Raw genomic sequence first — 21,912 nt, 5'->3', positions numbered from 1 at the left:
AGTCGTATAGCTATATATACTTTTACATTATACACATTTGATATTTCGAGCTGAGTTTAACTCGCTTATATCTTTCTCGAAATATGTGTTGGAAGCTTTTTGCTTTAGCTACGTTCATCATTATTCTTGACGAGTTTAGTTGGAAACAATTTATTTGTTGGAAACTAAATAATAAGTCAAAAGATGATCATATGAAAATGTCCTTGAAACATTTACATGATTTGTGTGGGACAGTCATTTGACGTCGATTGGGAATGTTTCATATTGATCATTCGATCACTTGAAAATTACTTAGAAGCTAATAATTTGTGTGAGACAGCTATTGTCGTATTTTAAGGACGTTTCAATAATTGAAATGGGAGCTTAGAACAATTAACCATTGTCTAGATATAGCACAGTATGCATACCAGTATGCAAACTATTGTGGTATGATTCAGGTCCGGAAACCAAGTTTGTATACCAGTATGCGAACGGTTTTAACTATTAAAGTCCGGGAACCAAGTTTGCATATCAGTATGTGAACGGTTCTACCCGAGTTAGGTCCGGGACGGAAGTATGCATACCAGTCTGGAAACAGTCGGACAAAACCAAAGTCCGGAACTTAAGTTTGCGTACCCATTTGCAAACTGAGTTAGTTTAAATTATAAAATCGGTTAAGTGTGATTGCATACTCATGAACAAATACATTTACTAATTAAGGAATGAAATCTTTATAAACCATGGCTAAATGTTCATGAATTGATTCTCTTGAATCAAATCCGATTTTGTTTCAGTTGTGTTTTGTATACTTCTATGAGAATATAAATAATTGAACAACACAATTAGATTTTTTTGATTATCATTTGATCTAGAAGTGTTTGATGAATGTGGTTAATAGAAAAGTGTTCATATGGATAACTTCGGTTAACTATAGTTGAGCCAACTCGATATACACGTTTAGGTGGGGTTACCCATATCTAAATGAAGGTATATTTCATTTGTCTGTAAGAACCTAAGAATATCTAACGGTAGAGAGATATTTCTTTGGTTTTAAGAAAACTTAGCTTGAATCTTAGATCAGGATTTCATCTAACGGTGAATGTTGACTATATAAGCTATCAAACCCTGATTTGAATACTAAGGGAGAACTCTAGCAACTGAGAAACCTAATCCCCACACCTCATGTGTGATACTTGTTGCGTACTAGAGTCGATTCTCCTTTAACCCAGGTTTTTCCTAAAACCATTAAAGACTGACGACTTAAAGACTTCATTGGGATTCTGAAGCCAGACTTACTTGTTCTAATCTTACTTGTTCTGTCGTACTGAGTGCTATCTTCTCTAAGATTGGCTCGAGATTTATCTCCGATAGGTAAGATATAAAAAGTAATCACAAAGCTCTTCGTCTCATTTTTTGTGATTCCACAATAACTTGTTCTACTACCATATAGTTAAGTTATTCTGAGGTGATTGATATTTATATGATGTTCTTCGAGAATATAAGACCGTATTATCAATTGGTTCCTATTCACCTTGATTTATTAAAAGACGGAACAAAAACTTCGTAGGTATTTTTGTGGGAGACAGATTTATCTATAGAATAGACTTTTCTGCAGAAGACAGATTTGTTTATAAAATCTTCGACTGTGGGTCGTAGTAACTCTTTTTTATGGGTGAGATCAACTAAGGGAATCAAGTGCGTAGAGTCCTGCTGGGATTCTGAGGCGTAAGGAACGCGACTGTACCTTAATCGGTGTGAGACTTAGTTAGGGCTCAATTACATTCCAATCCGAAGTTAACTTGTAGTAGGCTAGTGTCTATAGCGACTTAATACAGTGTGGCGTTCAAAGCTGGACTAGGTCCCAGGGTTTTTCTGCATTTGCGGTTTCCTCGTTAACAAAAATTCTGGTGTCTGTGTTATTTATTTTCCGCATTATATTTGTTTATATAATTGAAATATCACAGGTTATGCGTAGTTCAATCAATTGGTAAATCCAACCTTTGGTTGTCGATTGAAATTGATTGACACTTAAATATTGGTCTTTGGTACCGTTCAAGTTATTTCTCATACCAATCAGGCTCATAGATCTCTATCTGTTCGATTGCAGATTGTGTTGAGGAATTGAGATATAACTCTTGGATGTTTTTCCTTGATTGAGTCTGACTCTCTAGTTGATTCTCTTGGAATTATATTGGAGTTAGTCTATACAAATTTCCAATTGGGTGTGGTTGTTAGACCCCTACTTTTTCAATATGGCATCCGCCAACTTACAAACACTTAGAAACTATTCCTCGTAACGATGCTTACAAACTCATTATGTACCATGAAAGCGACAAAAATATCCTCCTTGAACACCAAACTTGGATTGTCTCGGATCAGGTTGTTCTTCTAGAAGATTACGAAAAGTTTTTAGCTAACCCTAAAAATTGTTTCCTGAAAGCAGTATTTTGGGCCCATCTTATTCATCTACCAGTTTATCTTGTTGATAAAGTTGCTATTGAACAACTGATGAAAGATGCAGGGACGGTGTTAGAAGTTGACTTGCTATCGATATCCCCGAGAGCTAGGGTGGACATGGACCTCAAAAAACCTTTCTCTCCAGGGTTGTTACTCAACACTAGAGAACCTACGTGGATTCAATATGCTTATGAGTATCTTCCCAACATCTGCTTCAGATGTGGATTCATTGGTCATCTAGCCAGAGACTGCACCAAGTTCACTAGCATGGACCATGCACTACAAGATGAACAGTTCCAAAATTTCCCTTATCATCGTCTCAACAGCAGGATTAAAGCTCAAAGACCACAAGAGAAGAACCCAAATACCCACACCTCCCCTCCACCCACCCTCCCATCTCACCTATCACCAAGAACCCCATCCTCATCTCAACCACCAATACCTACCAATACTGGGTTCGTTACCACCACCGCAACCACCACCGCACATCATCAACCACCACCACCACCAGCATCACCTTTACCACATACAAAAACCACTGTGGCTAAACCGATTCCAAATCGTTTGTCAAGCATCATGACTCAAAAATGACTCAGTTGGAACCGGGTCCCCGTAAATCAAGGAAAGACAAGTACTTTACCGGCTAAATCCAAGGGAAAAGAACACTCTGACAACCAGCCTGCTATGGAAGCTTCAGTGACTGAGCACCATGTACCTGATCCAAGTATCGATGAACCAACTGGCCAGAAGAATGTCCCATCTGATAGGCCCACCCCAAGGACCCATGGATCTGGGTCGAACCCTTCACAGTCAGAGTAGCCATCAAATACCCGTATCCATGTGGGTACACCGGTAATGTTAGGAATGCCCAACCCAACAAAAGTTGCTCCGGAGATGACACAAGTCGGCCCAGGGAGCCGACTTATAAAAGAAAGGAAGCACTACACCCACAACTCCACACCTCTTAAAATTTTCATATCAGAGATATAACCCGACAACATGTGATCTCAACTGGCACGTCCACGTCAAAACTATTCCTTCTCACCACTTATTTCTCCTTGAATTTCTTTCAATTGTTAGACAACTTTTTGAAGAGAAAGGATGTTGTTATCTAGTTGCAGGTTACCAGGGTGAATGGGTCCCCCAATGTGAAAATGACACACAGTCATTCAAAAGAGCCGCCAACAAACACTGCCACTACCTATGCAGCTGACAGTGCAACAACACACGAGCCTACCAGTCCACCAAATGTGGTCACTCCGATGAGAACATATAAAAGGAAAGCTATGCGATAGAGAAAAGGAACTCCACAACACCTCCACCTCCCACTTACACCGACTTTGTAGCACCACCACCACCAGCAAAAGTGCAAAAGTTCAAATCCCTCTCATCCATCAAAGGTGGATCAAGCAGACCGAATCATCCACAATATGAAGTACCTACCCAGAGAACCAGGAAACCACGATCTGCAATATATGTTGGAAGAGCCAAATCGAATCAACCTGCTCAAACCACTACACCATCTTCCCCAACATGACAACTATCTCTGCAAGACGAAGAGAATGATGCCATTGTTAATGTCACTCCTTTGCGAGTTGTTGGTCCTAACCAAAACTCTCCAACGTTATGAATTACTTGGCCTGAAATTGTCAAGGAGCCCACAACACCTTGAAAATTCACAAACTGCGTGAGTATGCACGCAAGTTCGGTCCCAGTCTCATTTTTTTGTCTGAAACTTTATCATTTGATGCTCATATTTCTTTCTTGCAGTCATCGTTAGGATATGATGAAAGGTTCTCAGTTTCTTGTAATACTCATACGGGAAGATTGTGTCTGTTGTGGAAATCCAACTTTAAAGTAACTGTCTTAGTAGCTAATCAAAACTTGATCCATGTTTACATAGTGTATGTAACCTCTTCACAACCGTGGCTGTTCACTGGTATCTATGGACCGCCACAACCCTAGCCAGGTGGAATTTCTGGGAGGATTTAAACTCAATAATTCCTCAACACAACTTACTATGTCTACTCATGGGAGACATTAATGAGGTGCTCAGTCAAATGGAAAAAAAGGAGGAAGACCAGTTAGATGCAACCAGGCAAAAAAATTAAAGAATGTTATAGACACGAATGGGTTCATAGACTTGGGATTTCAAGGAGATCCATACACATGGACCAACAAACAATTTAGAGCAAATATCATAATGGAAAGATTATATCGCAGCCTCAGCAACTAACTCTGGCTGAATTTATACCCATACATGATTGTCAAGCACCTTCCAAAAATTGCCTCGGACCATACACCACTCTTACTCCAAGAAAAACACATCAGCCCGCCACTTGCAAATAGCTTCAAAATTGAACACTTTTTTGTTCCTACACCCACACATGGAAATGTTGTGACTATATCATGGAATCAATCACACTCACCCTTACCACCACTAAATCTCATGATCAAAATGTAAGATACAACAACGACATTACAGTTGTGGAGTAAAAATACATTTGGTCACTTACCCTCTTATAACTACAAAATGAACAAGGAATCTGGATGACAAGCCCATCAACGATTGTGGATGTCGTACAACGGTTGTTCACCAACCAATATGTAGCACCACCCACAACCATAGATCACACCTTATTCAACTGCATCTCCAACAGATTAACACCAACTCAATGCCAAAGCTTAACCAAAGTAGTGACGGAGGAAGAAATCAAATTGACACTACACTCAATCGGTCCAAATAAAACACTAGGCCTAGATGGGTTTACCAGTAAGTTCTATACCACTTCTTGGCCCACGGTAAAAGACCAAGTTTGCGCCATGGTCCTTCAGTTTTTTGAGTAATCCCAAATCAATACCCCCTGCAATCATACAAACATAACCTTGATCCCCCAAAACCAAAACCCAACCAAACCAAACCACATTAGACCAAACGATCTCTACAATGTTGCATATAAGATCATTTCCAAAATTCTAGTCAATAGAATCCGACCTCTTGCAATTTATGATTAGCCCATTTCAGAGTGCATTTGTACCCAATAAAGCTATACATGACAACATTGATATAGCCACTGAGCTATTCCACCATATCAGAACCACCAAACCAACCAAGAATCCAAAAATTACTCTAAACTTGACATACAAAAGGCATATGATAGTCTGGATTGGGGCTTCATATAGATCACCTTGATGAAAATGGGCTTTTCAACAATCTTTACAAATTACATCATGAATTGCATTACTTCAGTCTCCTACTCCACCAACTTCACTGGCTCAGCTCAAGGAATAATCAAACCAACAAGAGGCTTGCACCAAGGTGATCCGCGTTCCCCTTATATTTTCATCATATGTGTTGAGGTACGCTCTACCAATATTGGGGGTCCTTGAGCAACAAGGAGATCTAAAAGGCATCAATGTTGGGGAAAAAGCACCACCCATACTACACCTCATGCATGATGACAACTTGCTAATCACTTGCATGGCTGATCATATGTCGTGTACAGCGGTACAAAATGTTTTGCACCAATACTCATCTTCTGCAGGCCAAGCTATCAACAAAGAGAAGTCTTCACTGATCCATCATCCAAAACTGGAACCTGAGTTAGTACAACACCTAAAGGGGACCTTCAATATCAACACCACTGCCGATCCACCTACATACCTAGGTATTAAATTCAGTAGAGGGAGAAATTCCTCTCATTTGTTTGTTGAATTACTAAATAGGATTGAAAGGAAAGCGAAAGGTTGGATTGCAAAGTGCGTTAACCAAGCTAGGAGACTAGTCTTGATCAAGACAGCTCTGACGCCTACGGTATACCACATCATGCAAGTACAACAACTAGACATGTGATGTCCATAACAAAATCGATAGAATCACTAATGATTTTTTTTTTGGGCCACGAAAACCATTCCAGGAAACTGCACCCTATTGTTTGGGAAGGTGTCACTAAGCCAATAACACTTGGAGGACTTGGAGTCAGGAAAAGCAAGGAGCATAACCAAGCATTACTACTTAAGAGGGTGTGACATCTACAACACTCAACTTCAGTATGGACGGGAATATGCATGCCAAAATATCTTAACCCAAATACCACTTCAACCACAATCCCAAATCCTCCCTCATCAGCCAGTTATTTTTGGAAATGTTTAGCTAACCTATCTTCTTTTTTGCAGGATATAATTTTCTCACAAATAGGAGATGGTCAAAACACAATGATTGATCAACATTGGGTTCCTCATACACCTCCAAATCAACCACACCCAGTGAGCCATATTCTACCACCCACCACCTTGGTGTCCCATCTGATTGACCAAACATCAAACAATTGGAACCATAACACAATCTACCACTCCTTCTCAACAGATATGGCTCACCAAGTCACCAATATCCACCTACCAAATAACCCAATACCCGACAAAACCATTTGGCCTTTCACAAAAAATGGAAAGTACTCCTCAAAATCTGGCTACACCCATCTCATCTCCATCCAACCTCCCACACACCCAAACAAACCAAACCCATTCCCATCAACCTGTGAACATCAAAGCAATCTGGAAGCTAAGATGTGTCCACCAAAGATCAGACTTTTCTTATGGAAAGTCGCACACAATGGCCTACCAACCTTCAAACGGTTACACAGGCTAAATATCACCACTACCAGCACATGTCCATAATGTAACAACCACCCGGAGTCAGAACACACCTATTTTTCGAATGCGACTACTCAAAAACAATCTGACAACTCATAATGTCGCACCTGGCGAGAAGCCCTAGCACTGGTCAACAAACTCGGCTAGGAGGGAATCACAATCAGCATCAACAACAACTTCAACAACAACTTCAACATCAACCTCATCATCAACAACAACACCGGCATATCACCCCAGCAAACATCCAAGAGGTGCTAGAAAACCACTCAGAACCAACTCGAGGACTAATGTGATTTACGATATGGCGCATATGGATGACAAGGAATGCAAAAGTGTACAAACGACAACAAAATCGACCACGAAAATTTACCATGTCATAATGGTAATGTTTGAAGAATACCAATGGGCTCAGAAACACACAACACCAATCATACCAAACATACCGATACTTCCAAGAAATCAACAATAAAGGACTACCATGGTTACTATCTACAAACGATGGATAGCCCCGACACCAAACTGGATCAAGATCAACACGGACAGAGCCTCAAAAGGAAACTCAGGACCAACTGGCGCAAGCATCATATGCAGAAATAACAATGGCTGAGTACTCAAAGCAATGGAAACACCTTTAGGGATAACCACATCAATTCTGGTAGAAACATGGGAATTACTGAAAGCAACAAGAATAACAACACAAAACTAATGGAACAAGATTTGGTTTAAGGTCGACTCGCAAGCACTCGTTTTTCTCGTACAATCCCAAAAACCAACACCATGGTACCTAACTAATATGCTCAAGGAAATCAAAACCCTCATGCAGAGCATTCTAATTCACCAACTCACATACATTTTGAGGGAAGCAAACCAGGCAGGGACGAACTAGCAGACCAGGCGGTGGAAATCAAACACAGCAAACAACACCGACAGTGATGACCAATTGGGAAAAAGCCTGTCTTACTTTCCTACAACAGATTGTAGGATGATAAAATTGTAACCTAGAATTCGTGAATAAATAAACAGGTTACCTATTTTTTTTTAAATAAATAAATTTGATTTAACATTTTTCTAATCTCTTTGTATAACAGAAATCATTCCGTAATCGTGAAATAAGAGTTGAGACAGACACGTATACTTCCAATAGAAATGATACACGTACGGATACAGTGCACCGTGATCAGATCCAAGGACCATTAGAGTATCTTTAGGAAAGATTTGCAAGAGGGTGGGGCTCTCACACCAAAACATCACGTTGCATTGGTGCGGTACACCAAACATTTATGTACTTCCAAATCCAAATTTCAATTTTCTAACTGCCAGGTTTAGTGGTGTACTGACGTAGCAGCCCACAAGAAAAAAGAAAAGAAAAGAAAAGGAAAGCAGAAGAGGAAATCCCAAGTAATCCCTCTCTCTCTCTCTGAACTGATCAGCCTCTTTTCGAATCTTAACATCATTTTATTTTCCAAATTTGATTCTGATTGATTAATTTTTACTCTCTCTCTTCTGCATCAGTTCAAGTACTCATAAAGATCCATCAAACCTGGCATGTAAGTTCTTATTAAAAACCCTAATTTGTTTTGTAAAATTTGTTGAATTACGTTATCTGTATCGGTCGATCTTTGATGATAGGTTTTGTTTTTGTTGTTGGGCCAAGGATTGTAGTAATCGATCTGTCGTTGTTCACATTGATAGTTGTTACAGGATCGTAATTATATATTTTTCTCTTTTGCTGATGTAGGTTTGATCTCCTGGAGTTAATTTAGAACTTAATTGGACTTCTGTTGTATATCTGCTTTGCTCATAAGTAAGCTAACTTGGGGTAAATCTGAGTTTTATTCCTTAAGTGGTAGTGGGAATTTAATGCTAGTACGTTCGTTATTGTCAATTATTGTTGATGTGTTCTATACTGAATGATAATTGTTAAGTTTTACCTTTTCTGAGAAATGGGCATATACCTCAGCACGCCTAAAACTGAAAAGTTTTCGGAAGATGGCGAGAATGACAAACTAAGGTTTGGATTGTCCTCCATGCAAGGATGGCGTGCTAGCATGGAAGATGCCGTGAGTACTCTGTTCAAACAGTGTAGTGGGTGTTGTTTCTGATTTTGAATGTAACACTTTCTGCTAACTTGAGTTATTTCTATATGTGGATGGGGTTTAATAAGTGTTGTCTATCTCTGTTATAAAAAGTATGGGTACTTCACAATGTATAATTTACTTTCTATTAGAGAGTGTTGTAACAGCCATTTGCAGGTGCCTTCTCTGTGTCTCTGTAAAATAGATGACAAAAGATACAGTTTGTTGGAAACCATGTGCTAGGCTTTCTCTAGGAAACTTACTATGTCTGTCGCAACAGCTAGTCCCCTCCCTCCCAACCTACACAACCATGCACACAGATTCACACACAGAAACCTTTGCTATGCTTAATATTCCACTTTCTAATTGTTGTCATGCCCAACATGGATATAATATCTGTCGGTCTGGTCTGTGGCCTAGGTGGTGAAAGAATTGTCACCTGTCAGCTACTAGATGCATCAATGATTATCTTACTGGACCATCTGCCACATTTTTATAACCAAGTGGGCCTACTCTTTGCTTCTTATTGTTTTCTATTACTAAGTGGTAGATTTTTTAAGTTCTATTTATCTCTTTTGCAAAGATTGTGATTCTGACCTGGAAATAACGATTTCATACGCAATAATACGGGGTTTCTGGTATTCTATATAATGGATCTTTTCTCTCGTTGTTATCTGACCATGTAATTATGGAAGCTCGAGTTTGCATTTAATTACTGTCCTATGGTATTTCCCAAGAAGAAAATTTCATCTTAATGTCATGTCATATGTTACCATTGTTAAGTCAAGTTAGAGGTTGAACTTGGTTACATAATTAGCAAATCTGTTTTGGACTATAATTCTAAGTTTGCAAGGCATTCATGTCTAATTTGCATCCCTAATGCTTTGTGTTGTATAGCATGCAGCATTTCCTGATCTAGACAATTCGACATCCTTCTTTGGTGTATATGATGGTCATGGAGGTAGGCAGTTGTGTTTTAGTCTTTTAATTAATTTATTTTCATTAATACTTTTTTATTTTTGGAAGTATCTTTGTGAAATCGCTACCTCAAGTAGGAAAAAGTTGCTGGCCTATCTATCCAAATTTTTATGAACACGTTATGGACCAAATAAAATTTGAGATGGGTCACCTTTGGGAGACTATTCTCTTGTTCTTTCTCTGTGGTCGTCATGACTCATATTACGAAAGTAATTCTGTTTCCATCACTTCTCCTTATCAATGTTCATAAGTTCCTCAATGTAGGTTGACCATCACGGTCCATGGATGTGCTTTATGACATTAGACGGTTGTTTGGTTATCTCATGCATCCATTATTTAAAACAGCTTCAATCCTTGTTATGCATCTGTAGATCTGCAATTCTTGCATCATATCTACCTAAGTATTTGCATATCAGATTCTGGGACAATCTCATCGCTCCATCCATTCTTGGACTGAGAAGTACCCATGTACCAATTGACTACCAACATAAAACTGAAGTTGATACGTGTGACGAAAATGAAGAAGAGTGGTTTTTATCTCAAAAGTAGGAAATAAAGAACCCCAAAAGCTTTGTTAACTAGTAGCTCAGATTCTAGAGTATGTAGTCTATTTGGCAGTCAGCATCTCTCTACCGGGTCTTTAAATTAGTTAATCTTTGGGTATGATTGAGCTAAAACATCTTAGTTACAGTTCTCCACAAGAGCTGCTGGAGAAGTTTTCAGTTGAAATTCGACTCTTACATAGGTCTCATGGATGTTCTCTGTTGAACTGAGATTCGTCCGCCTCCCATTTTTGTCCTTTATCAATTCGTGGAAGGCCTACTCGTAGTCATTTACATTGGAAGTTTGAACTTTGCATCAGGACGTGCTACCTTTTATTTTTCTTTGCAACAAATTCAGCCATATAATCTGCATTTTGGTCAAGTTTTCGCAATCATTAGTTCAAGTTAATGCAACCAGATAGCGCCACAATATCTAGAGTAGACTGGGAGCCGGATCACCGTTAGTTTCTGGAGCTGTCATTTCACTTTTTGTTGGAAAATTAACAGGAGATGAGAGGCGTGGCAAGATACTTTATGCATAATTAGGAGACTGATCTGGAACAGCACCACGCGTTTGCAACGTGCAAGTTATTTTTATATATTTGGTATTCAACCTGTTAGCATTACATTCTCCCTTTGAAGTTAGCTATTTGGAATAAAAAATTGTTATTAGTAATTTCGTATACCTTGTTACTCATGGAAGTGTGTTTATTTGCAGGTAAAGTAGTTGCAAAGTTTTGTGCTAAATACCTCCACCAGCAGGTGCTCAAGCAGGAAGCTTACTCAGCTGGAGACTTGGGCACTTCCGTTCAGAAATCTTTTTTCAGGTTCTTCGATTAGTTTTATTTGCTCTTTTGTACGATCTAATGTTGGTCTGTTCTATTCTTACTTAAGTTTTTGATTAGAATGGATGAGATGATGCGCGGACAAAGAGGTTGGAGAGAGTTGGCAGTATTGGGGGATAAAATTAACAAGTTCACTGGAATGATAGAAGGGTTGATATGGTCTCCTCGGGGTGAAGCTAATGACCAAATAGATGATTGGGCTTTTGAGGAGGTATCACTTAATTCTGGAGACATAGCTCGTCGTGCATAAGGCAACCCTTTTATATCTTTATTACACGTGTCTTTTAATTGATTTGTTGATGCGAACCATGGTTGTTTTTTTACACGTTATGGAAGATGTAATTTCCCTTAAGTGTAGAACACATTAGGAAATCAAGCACATTGACATGGTTATTAACTCAGTTTCTCTAATTACATTAATTTTTAACCATCCTAATGACTGATTATATGCTAGAAAATGGCCAGAGATGTTATGTTTGACACTGCATCATGACTAGATGGGACTTTTATACCCATTATGAATTCTACAACCTTTCCATGACTTCTGTACCCGTGTTTAAAAATAAAGTGCCAATTAGCAGAATAGCATGTTAAACAAAGAATACCACAGGCCTTCATGATACACCTAACAACTAAATACTGTTTATCTTGATATATACAAATCAGGTGTAAAAAGGATTTCCCCAAGTCAACTGCTGTTATATTTTTAATAGCCTACTATACAGTTGCTTAATTTCCTTACAAAATCGGGCATGTCTGAGAATATATATTTAGTATACATATTTTTTATTTCTGCCATAAAAAGTCCAGCATGAAGGCTTTAGTCTGAAAATGAAAGTGTTGATTTAGTTACTTCCTTGTAACCACACCTGCTGGATTTGATGTATGTATGTATTCTCCTGTTTAAATCAGCAATTGGTGAAGTTGGGTCGAATCAGCAGGATTTTTTATAATCTACTGATATTTCGTGTATTTACAATGAGACATGCTTTGTTGCTGCTTTTTACTTCACAACAGTTACGTTTAAAATTAACTGTAAGGCTTGTCTTACTTGTAAAATTGAATCAGGGTCCCCATTCAGATTTTTCGGGTCCAACTTCTGGAAGCACAGCGTGCGTTGCAATAATTCGAAATAACCAACTTGTAGTTGCTAATGCCGGCGATTCTCGGTGTGTGATATCTAGGAAGGGTCAGGTAACATTTTTCTTAATGTGAGCATGTTCAATGCGCTTGTCCTTGGTAGACTCTGTAAAATACAACGACTTTGCTTAGCAGTCAACCATGCTACACCAGATTGTGTCCTATCTATGAATTGAACTGGTAGATATGAATGCTGAAAATAGTTTCTCCACCTGGTGATCCACCAAGGACCTTACCCTAATCATGATTTTAGGCAGCTCATATAGTCACTGGAACAACTTCTGTAGTCGTGATAACCTATTTTTATACCTTCTGTGAACAACAATGGATGTGTTAAGGTCACTGAGTTTGTATTGGTGTAGGCATACAATTTATCTAGAGATCACAAGCCTGAACTTGAGGTGGAGAAAGAAAGGATTTTAAAAGCTGGAGGTTTCATCCATGCCGGGCGTGTCAATGGAAGCTTAAATTTAGCAAGAGCAATCGGTATTTCTCAGTAGTACAAATGAATCGTGCATACAAGCCCTTGAAATCAGAGGACATGTTTTTCTTAGTTCCCAACATTGTTTCTTTCCAACCCTCCATTTCTATTTGCAGGTGATATGGAGTTCAAGCAGAACAAGTATTTGCCTGCAGAAAAGCAAATAGTAACTGCCAGTCCAGACATAAACACAGTATGTTTTTGTGCCCCACTGTATTCTCGTTAAGAACTGCTTGCATATATCAGGGCCATGTTGCTTTTATCTTTTGAATAGATTTCCTAGGTCACAATCATGCTTAATGATGATGAATATAATACATCATGGACTAAAAGGTAAAAGACCTTGAAAGAATTTCGTTAAGTAAAGCTTTTATAAATTTCTATGTAGTTCATGACCTAGAACATCACATGTTACTATAAGTACACTGCACTATTAACATATAAAAGACCTAGGATAATATGTACTGTGGATTCAGCCAGTGGTTACCCATGTTTACCACCAAAGTTGTACTGAAAAGTTTCGGTATACAATCGCATCCTAAGATAGGGGAGAACATGTCAGTATGGTAGTCTAGAATTCTAATTTTCGCTATAAAATACAAAAGCAGCCTTGTTTATCTAGGATTTTGTATTTATCCCAAGGAAAACTTTCAATTGGGAGTGAACAACCATTCATCTCTTATGTTTGTGCTTCATTTCGTTGGAATCGGGATGAGCTTTGCGATGATGATGATTTTATGGTGCTGGCCTAGAATTCTAATTTTTGCTAGGAAATACAAAAGCAGCTTTGTTTATCTAGGATTTTGTATTTACCGAGGAAACCTTACAATTGGGAGTGTGCAACCATTCATCTCTTATGTTTGTGCTTCATTTCGTTGGAATTAGGTTGAGCTTTGTGATGATGATGATTTTATGGTGCTGGCCTGTGATGGTATCTGGTGAGTCTGTCAGCCCTTGTTCTTTTTCTTTCCTGTCCTGTTTATTTATTTTTCAATCTTCTTGTTTCTTTGTTATTATGAGGTCCTTGAAGAAAGTCAACTGTCAGCAAATTCAGTCATGGTCTCTAGTAGTCTGTAGTTCAGAAGTTGTTGAGGTGCTCATAATTTCTTTAAAGCACCCATGGTATTAGTCCATGTGTCCTACACTACAACTAAGTATTTGTTGGGAAACACAACCTACTTACACTGTAAACACTGATGGTGCTTAAATATGCTTAAAATACTAAGTAAGCACATATAATTCAAAATATGAGATGCCAATAGCACACCACTTCGCCACCATTCTCTTCAAGTTTACCTTATCACAGTTCTGAGTTCTCCCATCTACCTTTAACACCATTGTTCATCCAATCACTGCCTTCTACACACTGGCACCACATGTGACCATGACTCTTCTCTATTCATTTTGGGGATGAGAGGGCTGAAGTTCTGCGTCAAAATTTACTGGTACAGTTCAGCAATATATTTCGATAATCCATCAGCTTCTTATTAACACGACTCCACCATAAAGTCCCCAAAAGTATTAAATTTAAATTAAACCTTGCATCTGCTTTACGACTTCAACTACTCAAGACCAGGTTTCCGGTGCTTCTCCTGCCGTCCCTTTGTGCCCAAAACACCTGAAATTTTCAGGTGGTCTACCGCTGTCTACTGCCCGCATAGGCAGGGCTAGGCGCCACATTTCACTAGGTGGTTTAATAAAGATGTAAAAGACAATACGCAGCAACTAGCAAGGCTAAAATAAGCCTTCTAAATTAGAATACCCCACCATTTGATGCAGTTATCTTAGTAGGACGATAATAAATTAAAGGTATACTAGGGCACATGAAATTTTGGAAGTACAGCCTCTATGGCGAACAGTGTGTTATATTTAGGGAGGCAACTACATGAATCAAAATCTTGATCTGGGTAACATTTCTCGAATCTGATTGTGCTTCATTGAATAATGTTTGAAGTTGAAATTTCTAAACCAATGAAGTAAGATTGTGGTATGTAGTCTGTGTAACAGAGAAGGGTTTTGTGTGTGATCGCAAGTAACTTGTTCTCCTTCCCCTCATCTCTTTTCCCACATCACGCAATGATGCTTCAATGCAGACTAGAAATCAGAACACTAAGCTAGGGCAAATAGAACAAAGATAATCGAATAGAACATCGGATTGATAACAATAAGAACGTCGATAATTGAGTCTAGGTTAAAGAACCATTACTCTTCAATAATCAATAGATTATAGTTGTATGAAAATATATTAAAAGTCTGTCTTCTAAGAGACGGCTAATAACCTACTTATACTAGCAAATAATCTTAAGAGAGAAACCCTAGGCTAATAGACATAGAACGCCCTTACTTAGGAGATAAATTAGCTAAGGTAATCCTAAATAGAAAAACACTCTAAAGGGTCATATTATGCCCCTGCATCAACCACCCCAGGTTGAAAGAAAGCTCGATTCCGACGAGCACATCTTCTAAATATCTAGCACTTGTAGTCAGAACAGTTGTCTCGAGCTCATTCCCTAGTACCCTTGTATGATATTCAGTTGGCTTCCCACGGTCAAAAACAAAACTTTTAGCCTTAGAAATCCTAACACGCAATAAGCAAGAAATGGTGTCCCATGTATCATACGATCTCTTTGCTGCTTTCCCGCGATCATACACAAAACCCAAACCTTCGCTTCTAGTACTGAGCTTAGTTACACCAATAGCAAGCATCGACTCTTTCCTCCAATCTTTAGAATCTGAACATACTAATCTCTGGTCATCATCTTCTGTTCTGAAACCAGTGACCACCATCTTTCTTTTCGTCTTTCCTCGATCAAAAACAAAACTAGTTACATCATTAAAGAAAACCATAGCTCGTCCTCCTTGTAACAATTTCTTATGCCTTGGATTATTGTTTGATGTACCCATGTACTGCCCATTCTTGTTGACTGTTTCATTTAAAACAGACAACTGACCTATATTGCCAACTCCACTAGCCATTAGTTCTTTCAGAATTAATACGCCTGAAATAACATCTTCTAACAAGTTCCTTCGCGCGGCAATCAGAACTCTTAACCAAAAAATGACCAGAATCTCCAAGACGATAGAAACTACGCATAACCACCATATATAATATACGAAGTTAGCGCTGACATTGTCTAACCTTTGTTGTTGCCGAAAGTTATCGACCTTTGATGTTTGTAACAATGGATATGGATTAGGCTTTCTTTGACCATTGCTGACATTAATACAACATACTGCACCATCATTGTCAACAAAATCTAGTCTGATAAACTACAATGGAAGGCCAGCATCTAATGTAACAGGATACATAAGCTCTCCCTCCTTGATCATGTCTTGACCGATTATCGACAATCTAGTCTCCAAACCCAAGCTCTGAACGTTGGATTCACACTCCTCAAAGAGTCCGACTTGTATAGTACGGCTGCAACTTGTTGAAACTTCCTGCCCTATTAGGTTCTTTAACAGTCCTACGAATATGGTCAGGAGGCTTTCAGGTTGTCCAGTGTTGATGTAAAACCCGTCCTTTGCAGCACCGCCATGTTCATGTCTGGAATCAATCAGCCTACAGAAAATGACGACAAACATATCTCCATTTCCCTTTCCCAGCCTCTTGCTGTAATGCAGTTCCAGACGAATACCAATTTTTTTTTTAAATTTTGCTGTTCAGAAGAATTCTTAGGTGCTGACTTGTAACTTGAATAACCCATTCCTTATAAGTGGTGTCCCCACGTAGGATTAGAATTGTTCGCTGCTTTGGACAGCGGCACAGTAACCAAGTTCTGATTCAGTTCTAAAAACATCACATAACTTCCTTAACTGACTTGTCATCAAACCCCAACAATCCAACATCTCATGGCAGTTCTCACTGTTAACACATTCAACCGTACATGCCGCGTCGATTGTATGTGTCGAACTAGCTTTTCTTGGCATAATCTGAAAAGTAGGCACACAAACCCGTCTACAGTTTTTCTTGCAGGCATCGCATTCAGTTAGAGTGTTTTGGTACCACACAACCAAAAACCCGATAAAAACTTGCAGCATCATGACAACAAAACCAATGCTAAGTATACTTCTTGGAACATCATAATGTGCTGCCATAACTGCAGCAGAAACAACTCCAGGAAAACCAACAGGAAATGGCAAACCTCTACGAGCCAGATTTGTTATTGCTAAACAGCTTCCATGTGATGAACCATCTCCCTCACCTGTTGTTGCGGGCCTTGGCACGAGAGTGCCCTTCATGTAAGTACCATTGTCATGGTAGGCTGTGATGTTATTTTTGAACTTCTCTACCAAATCTTCTGCCATAGTATTCCTCCTGGAATTCAAGAGAATTCTCCCTCGAATTCGACTTGTATAATTTTCGGCACAAGTTTCCTTGCGACAAAAATTTCTCTCGTACCAGTCTGAATTCAAATTAATACTTTCTGCCATATATGAAACTTGAGTTCCATAACTGCTACCTTCGCAACATAGTGATGGAATACTTAAACAATAGTTTGTTAAATCCTCCATCACCGAATTGCTCCCTGTGTTGAGTAAAATTCTCCCATGAATCTTACTTCTGTAATTTTCTCTACCAACTTCCTTGTGATAGTCTGATCTCAAATTAGGATTGTCAACAGTACATAAAGTTTGTACTGTATATAAAATTTGAGATCTCAAGCTAAGATCATCTACTAGATATGTAGCTTGATTCTTGGAAACCGGATGAGTTTGGTTAACCGGAATACTTACAATGCTTGTGTCGTTGTCGATAAGAGTATCAACAGGACCTGCTATAAGCAAAACTTCCTCTTCAACTTCTGGACTGTCTTCTTGGATAAAAGGAACAATACCAGCAGGAATAAACAAAAAAATTTCTTCAACTTCTGGGGAACTATCGCAGTCGTAGACCGGTGGTAAGTCCCAATCAACCATGACTTTGTCATCACTCTCAAGCTCATCGTATTTCGGCTCTTCACTGACAAATTCATCATACTTCAGTTCTTCACTGACAAATTCATCATATTTCAGCTCCCTCGACGTGTCTTCACCACTATCAGCCTCAATGAAGTGAACTTCTTTCTTGTGCACTCTGTTTGTAATCCGAGCAGCTGTGGTTAATGTGCTGGTTACCTTCGTGCTCTTACTTAAGTCACATTGGCGCAACTGAAACTTCTTATACATCATCACTGTGTAATCTGATGGCAGAAATTGTTTGCGCAACTTCTGTTTCATGTGATCCCAAGTGTTGATTTTTGCTTTGCCTTGCCTCATACGCTGTTCTTGTAGTCTTTTCCACCATTGTAGTGCTGACCCCTTCAACTTTAACTTGATAAACTTCACTTTACGAGTTTCGGTCATAGGCTGCCATTCGAAATATTTCTCGATGCTCTCCTCCCAGTCTAAGAAATCTTCTGCAAGCATCCTCCCAGCCATATCATCCACTTCGACTTTCGCCCTTTTGGTGTTCAAGTCAAAGGCTTTGAGTAACCTGTTTTGTAATCTTACACGATCTGATTCATGAACAACACGGTTACGAAAAAGATATTCATTAAATGGGTGTTCATCATCCTCTGATCCTCCTTCCGGTGAATACAAAGGGGTATGTTGTGAGAATACTGGATTCTCATGAACAACATAACGACGATTCTCATCGACCTTTGTGTGTTCATCTTCTTCAGAAACTCCTTCCGGGGGAATCCAAGGGTTTGCGTCCGCCTTCCGGTATCTCTGTAAGGGCTTCCGCACGTCCCTGTTGCTGTCGCAACATGTCCTCAACCAAGGTTCGTAACTCGGTAGAATCTATGTTTCCATCACCTCTGCCACCACCTCTATTCCTACCTACCATTGTAGAAGCTAGGGTTTGTTGGTGTGTTTTGTTCTAGCGCCAATTAATGCAGACTAGAAATCAGAACACTAAGCTAGGGCAAACAGAACAAAGATAATCGAATAGAACATCGGATTGATAACAATAAGAACGTATATAATTGAGTCTAGGTTAAAGAACCATTACTCTTCAATAATCAATAGATTATAGTTGTATGAAAATATATTAAAAGTCCGCCTTCTAAGAGACGGCTAATAACCTATTTATACTAGCAAATAATCTAAAGAGAGAAACCCTAGGCTAATAGACATAAAACGCCCTTACGTAGGAGATAAATTAGCTAAGGTAATCCTAAATAGAAAAACACTCTAAAGGGTCATATTATGCCCCTGCATCATGCTTCCTTTACAAAGTTGAGGCTCAGTGTTGCAATCTCCTGGCTCAATCAAATTGGCAATTCGCTTTTTGTTGTTCGACATAATTCGGGACTTTTCACATTTGGTTTGCCAATATCTTGATTGTGGTCTTGCCAATCCCCTGGCTTCTAGGTTTCTGTTAGTTGAGCTGTCGAAGCGTGTGATGAGAACTCTTTTATCTTAGGTACGTGTGGGATGATTTACTCACCAATCACCATATAATTTACACGCATGTTCACCCGGTTCAGTTTTTATTTACCTTGTCGAAAGTTAGCTTAAAACTAAACACAGGGAGATGCTTACTAAGTCACCCAGCTTATGATGGTCTACAAAAAGTTAAAATGGTGTGAATTTATGGATAATTTACATCTTAAGTAGGTCATCGGTCATCGTCACTGCCTTGCGTCATATCCATGTGGGTTATACAACATATTAGGGACTTATGCATTTAAATAATTTTGTACTATGCAGCCCTCCTATTTGACTACATTTTATCAATAATCTACACTGGTTCGCTGCCTGGATTCATCTACATAGTACTTCATATTTCGACAAGAATTCTTCTTAATCATACTGTGGTGTTTGGCACCGATAGTTCTGTAGACAAGTTTTAGACGTCTCACTTACCTTATTTTTTTTAATTTTTACTGTATATTATTTGCCTCATAAGAAATAAGAGGGAAGCACTCTCACAAGTTGTTTACTTCACCGATTGATGCACAGTTTACAGTATTTCTTTTTGGAATTCACTTAATACTAATTTTGGGTTCTGAGTCATCTGGTTATTGATGCCACTGCTATGATTGTTGCCAGGGATTGTATGTCTAGCCAGCAGCTTGTTGATTTCATTCATGAGCAGTTAAACTCTGTAAGTAGACCTCTAATCCTTGTTTTGTGTAGCATATACTGCCACCATTGCAATATTTGGTCCGGGCATTGCAGCTGGCAGACACCCTACCTTTGGGTGCTAGATCTACCAGATGATCATCAAGGGAAATAGTTAAATCTGAAAACTTCGGTAGTTAGTTGTTTGTGAATTGAGCACATACCAATTGCAGTTTGTTAGTATCATTGGTTGAAAGGCGCGGCTCTCTTGTGCACGATTTGGCTTATGACATTTTAAATAATTAATTTTAATAAACAAACTAAGTACTCGAGTATAATAAAAAGAAGTTGATGCAAGAATAAATCAATAATTGTGAGCTTCTTCAATAGTTTACGTTCCGTTGATCTGACAGTGCCGTGCCCCAGGCAGATTATAATGCCAATACTTCAGTTCTGGTTATATAGCAATTTCATCTCTCGCACTAAATCATGAACTGGAATGATGAATAATGGGCTCTCGTTTGTTTTTGTTTCGCGGTTGAAGTGGTATTTGTTGATGGCCCTAGTAGTTTATACTACAAGCTTTCTTGAAACTGGATTCACTCATCATTCAACACCATAAATAATGCAGGAATCTAAGCTCTCAGTGGTTTGTGAAAGAGTGCTCGACAAATGTTTGGCACCATCAACAGCTGGTGGTGAGGGATGTGACAATATGACCATGATTTTGGTACAGTTCAAAAAAGCTATTCTCAACTCTGGAAGTTCGTCCGCGGAGGTGCCAGCATCACCACCTGAAGTTGCTGCGAAGGAATCGAACCCAGCAGAGGCCGAGTCAAACTAGTTTGAAGTGGTCTGTGTCTTGCTCTCTTCATATACTGATCGACCTCGTAAAAAGAATCATGCTAAATCTTGAAAAACTTACTTGGATGCTGATATCTGTATATGTAGATTGTTGGTTTAGTGCAGGTGTACATTAGCATTAGCTTTATAAATATTTGCCTTGGTTTTGTTTCTTGATTTGATTTGCTTAGAATCGCTTAGCTATAGGATCATGTTGTTTTGAAATTAAGTGTACAGATGCTTGGAACTCATCCCCAGGTGTTTAAGAAAATGAGATTGTTGCGTGCAAAATCAGGTGGATGTTCATCTGTCTACCAACTTAGGGGAGTATTAGGGTTGGCTCGGCTGCTCCATGTGGTTGCCGCCTGGGAATGCCAGTTTGGTTGAGAAGTACCTTATCTGTTGCCACCCACCAGTGCATCTTATTAGAGAACTACTTTAACTACGGGCGTTAAAGTATTATTGAACAACTACTAATGGGTGATTTTGGTATGACATTCACTCGTCTTAGAGCATCCACAGTGGGCGAGTATAACCAAATTTATGGGATGAGATCCTAACACAGTGGGACGGAGTAAAGATCAAATTTGGACCAAACATCAAATTCCAGACCAAATATGGTCGCGACCAAATCCCAAATTCTAATATAGTCGGGCGTAAATTTAAAGTACGCTTGATGCTGGGCGTAAATTTAAAGTACGCTTGTTAACGGGCGGAGATTTAAATTACGCCCGATGAAATTTTAATTAAATAAAAAAAAAAGGAATGAGGCGGACTTTTAAAGTCCGCCTGTTAAAATTTGCAAAGAATGGGGCGGACTTTTAAAGTCCGCCCGATGGAAATTTAATGAGGCGGACTTTTAAAGT

The 21,912-nt window shown here is 39.0% G+C and overlaps 1 protein-coding gene across 6 annotated transcripts; it reads left to right on the top strand.

Annotated features, from left to right (window-relative positions):
* The first annotated feature begins 8,378 nt into the window (after window positions 1-8,378).
* On the top strand, window positions 8,379-21,337 carry LOC113301139 (probable protein phosphatase 2C 60). 6 transcript variants are annotated; one of them, XM_026549908.1, is made up of 13 exons: window positions 8,379-8,487; window positions 8,602-8,636; window positions 8,828-8,893; window positions 9,050-9,149; window positions 10,062-10,125; window positions 11,403-11,511; window positions 11,590-11,740; window positions 12,598-12,723; window positions 13,032-13,155; window positions 13,267-13,343; window positions 14,036-14,088; window positions 20,192-20,246; window positions 20,835-21,337. In XM_026549908.1, exons 4-13 carry the CDS (start codon window positions 9,117-9,119, stop codon window positions 21,045-21,047), a joined length of 1,005 nt encoding a protein of 334 aa, XP_026405693.1. In that variant the 5' UTR covers window positions 8,379-8,487; window positions 8,602-8,636; window positions 8,828-8,893; window positions 9,050-9,116; the 3' UTR covers window positions 21,048-21,337. The 6 variants fall into 6 exon arrangements, with proteins under 6 accessions (XP_026405693.1, XP_026405689.1, XP_026405691.1 ...); XM_026549904.1 differs by having other exon boundaries at window positions 9,031-9,149; XM_026549906.1 differs by having other exon boundaries at window positions 9,015-9,149.
* Window positions 21,338-21,912: the final 575 nt, after the last annotated feature.

The sequence above is a fragment of the Papaver somniferum genome, chromosome 8, assembly GCF_003573695.1.
Source record: "Papaver somniferum cultivar HN1 chromosome 8, ASM357369v1, whole genome shotgun sequence".
Lineage (NCBI taxonomy): Eukaryota > Viridiplantae > Streptophyta > Magnoliopsida > Ranunculales > Papaveraceae > Papaver > Papaver somniferum.
The sequence above is the reverse complement of the archived record's forward strand: the minus strand, read 5'-3'. Positions and strand labels throughout refer to the sequence as shown.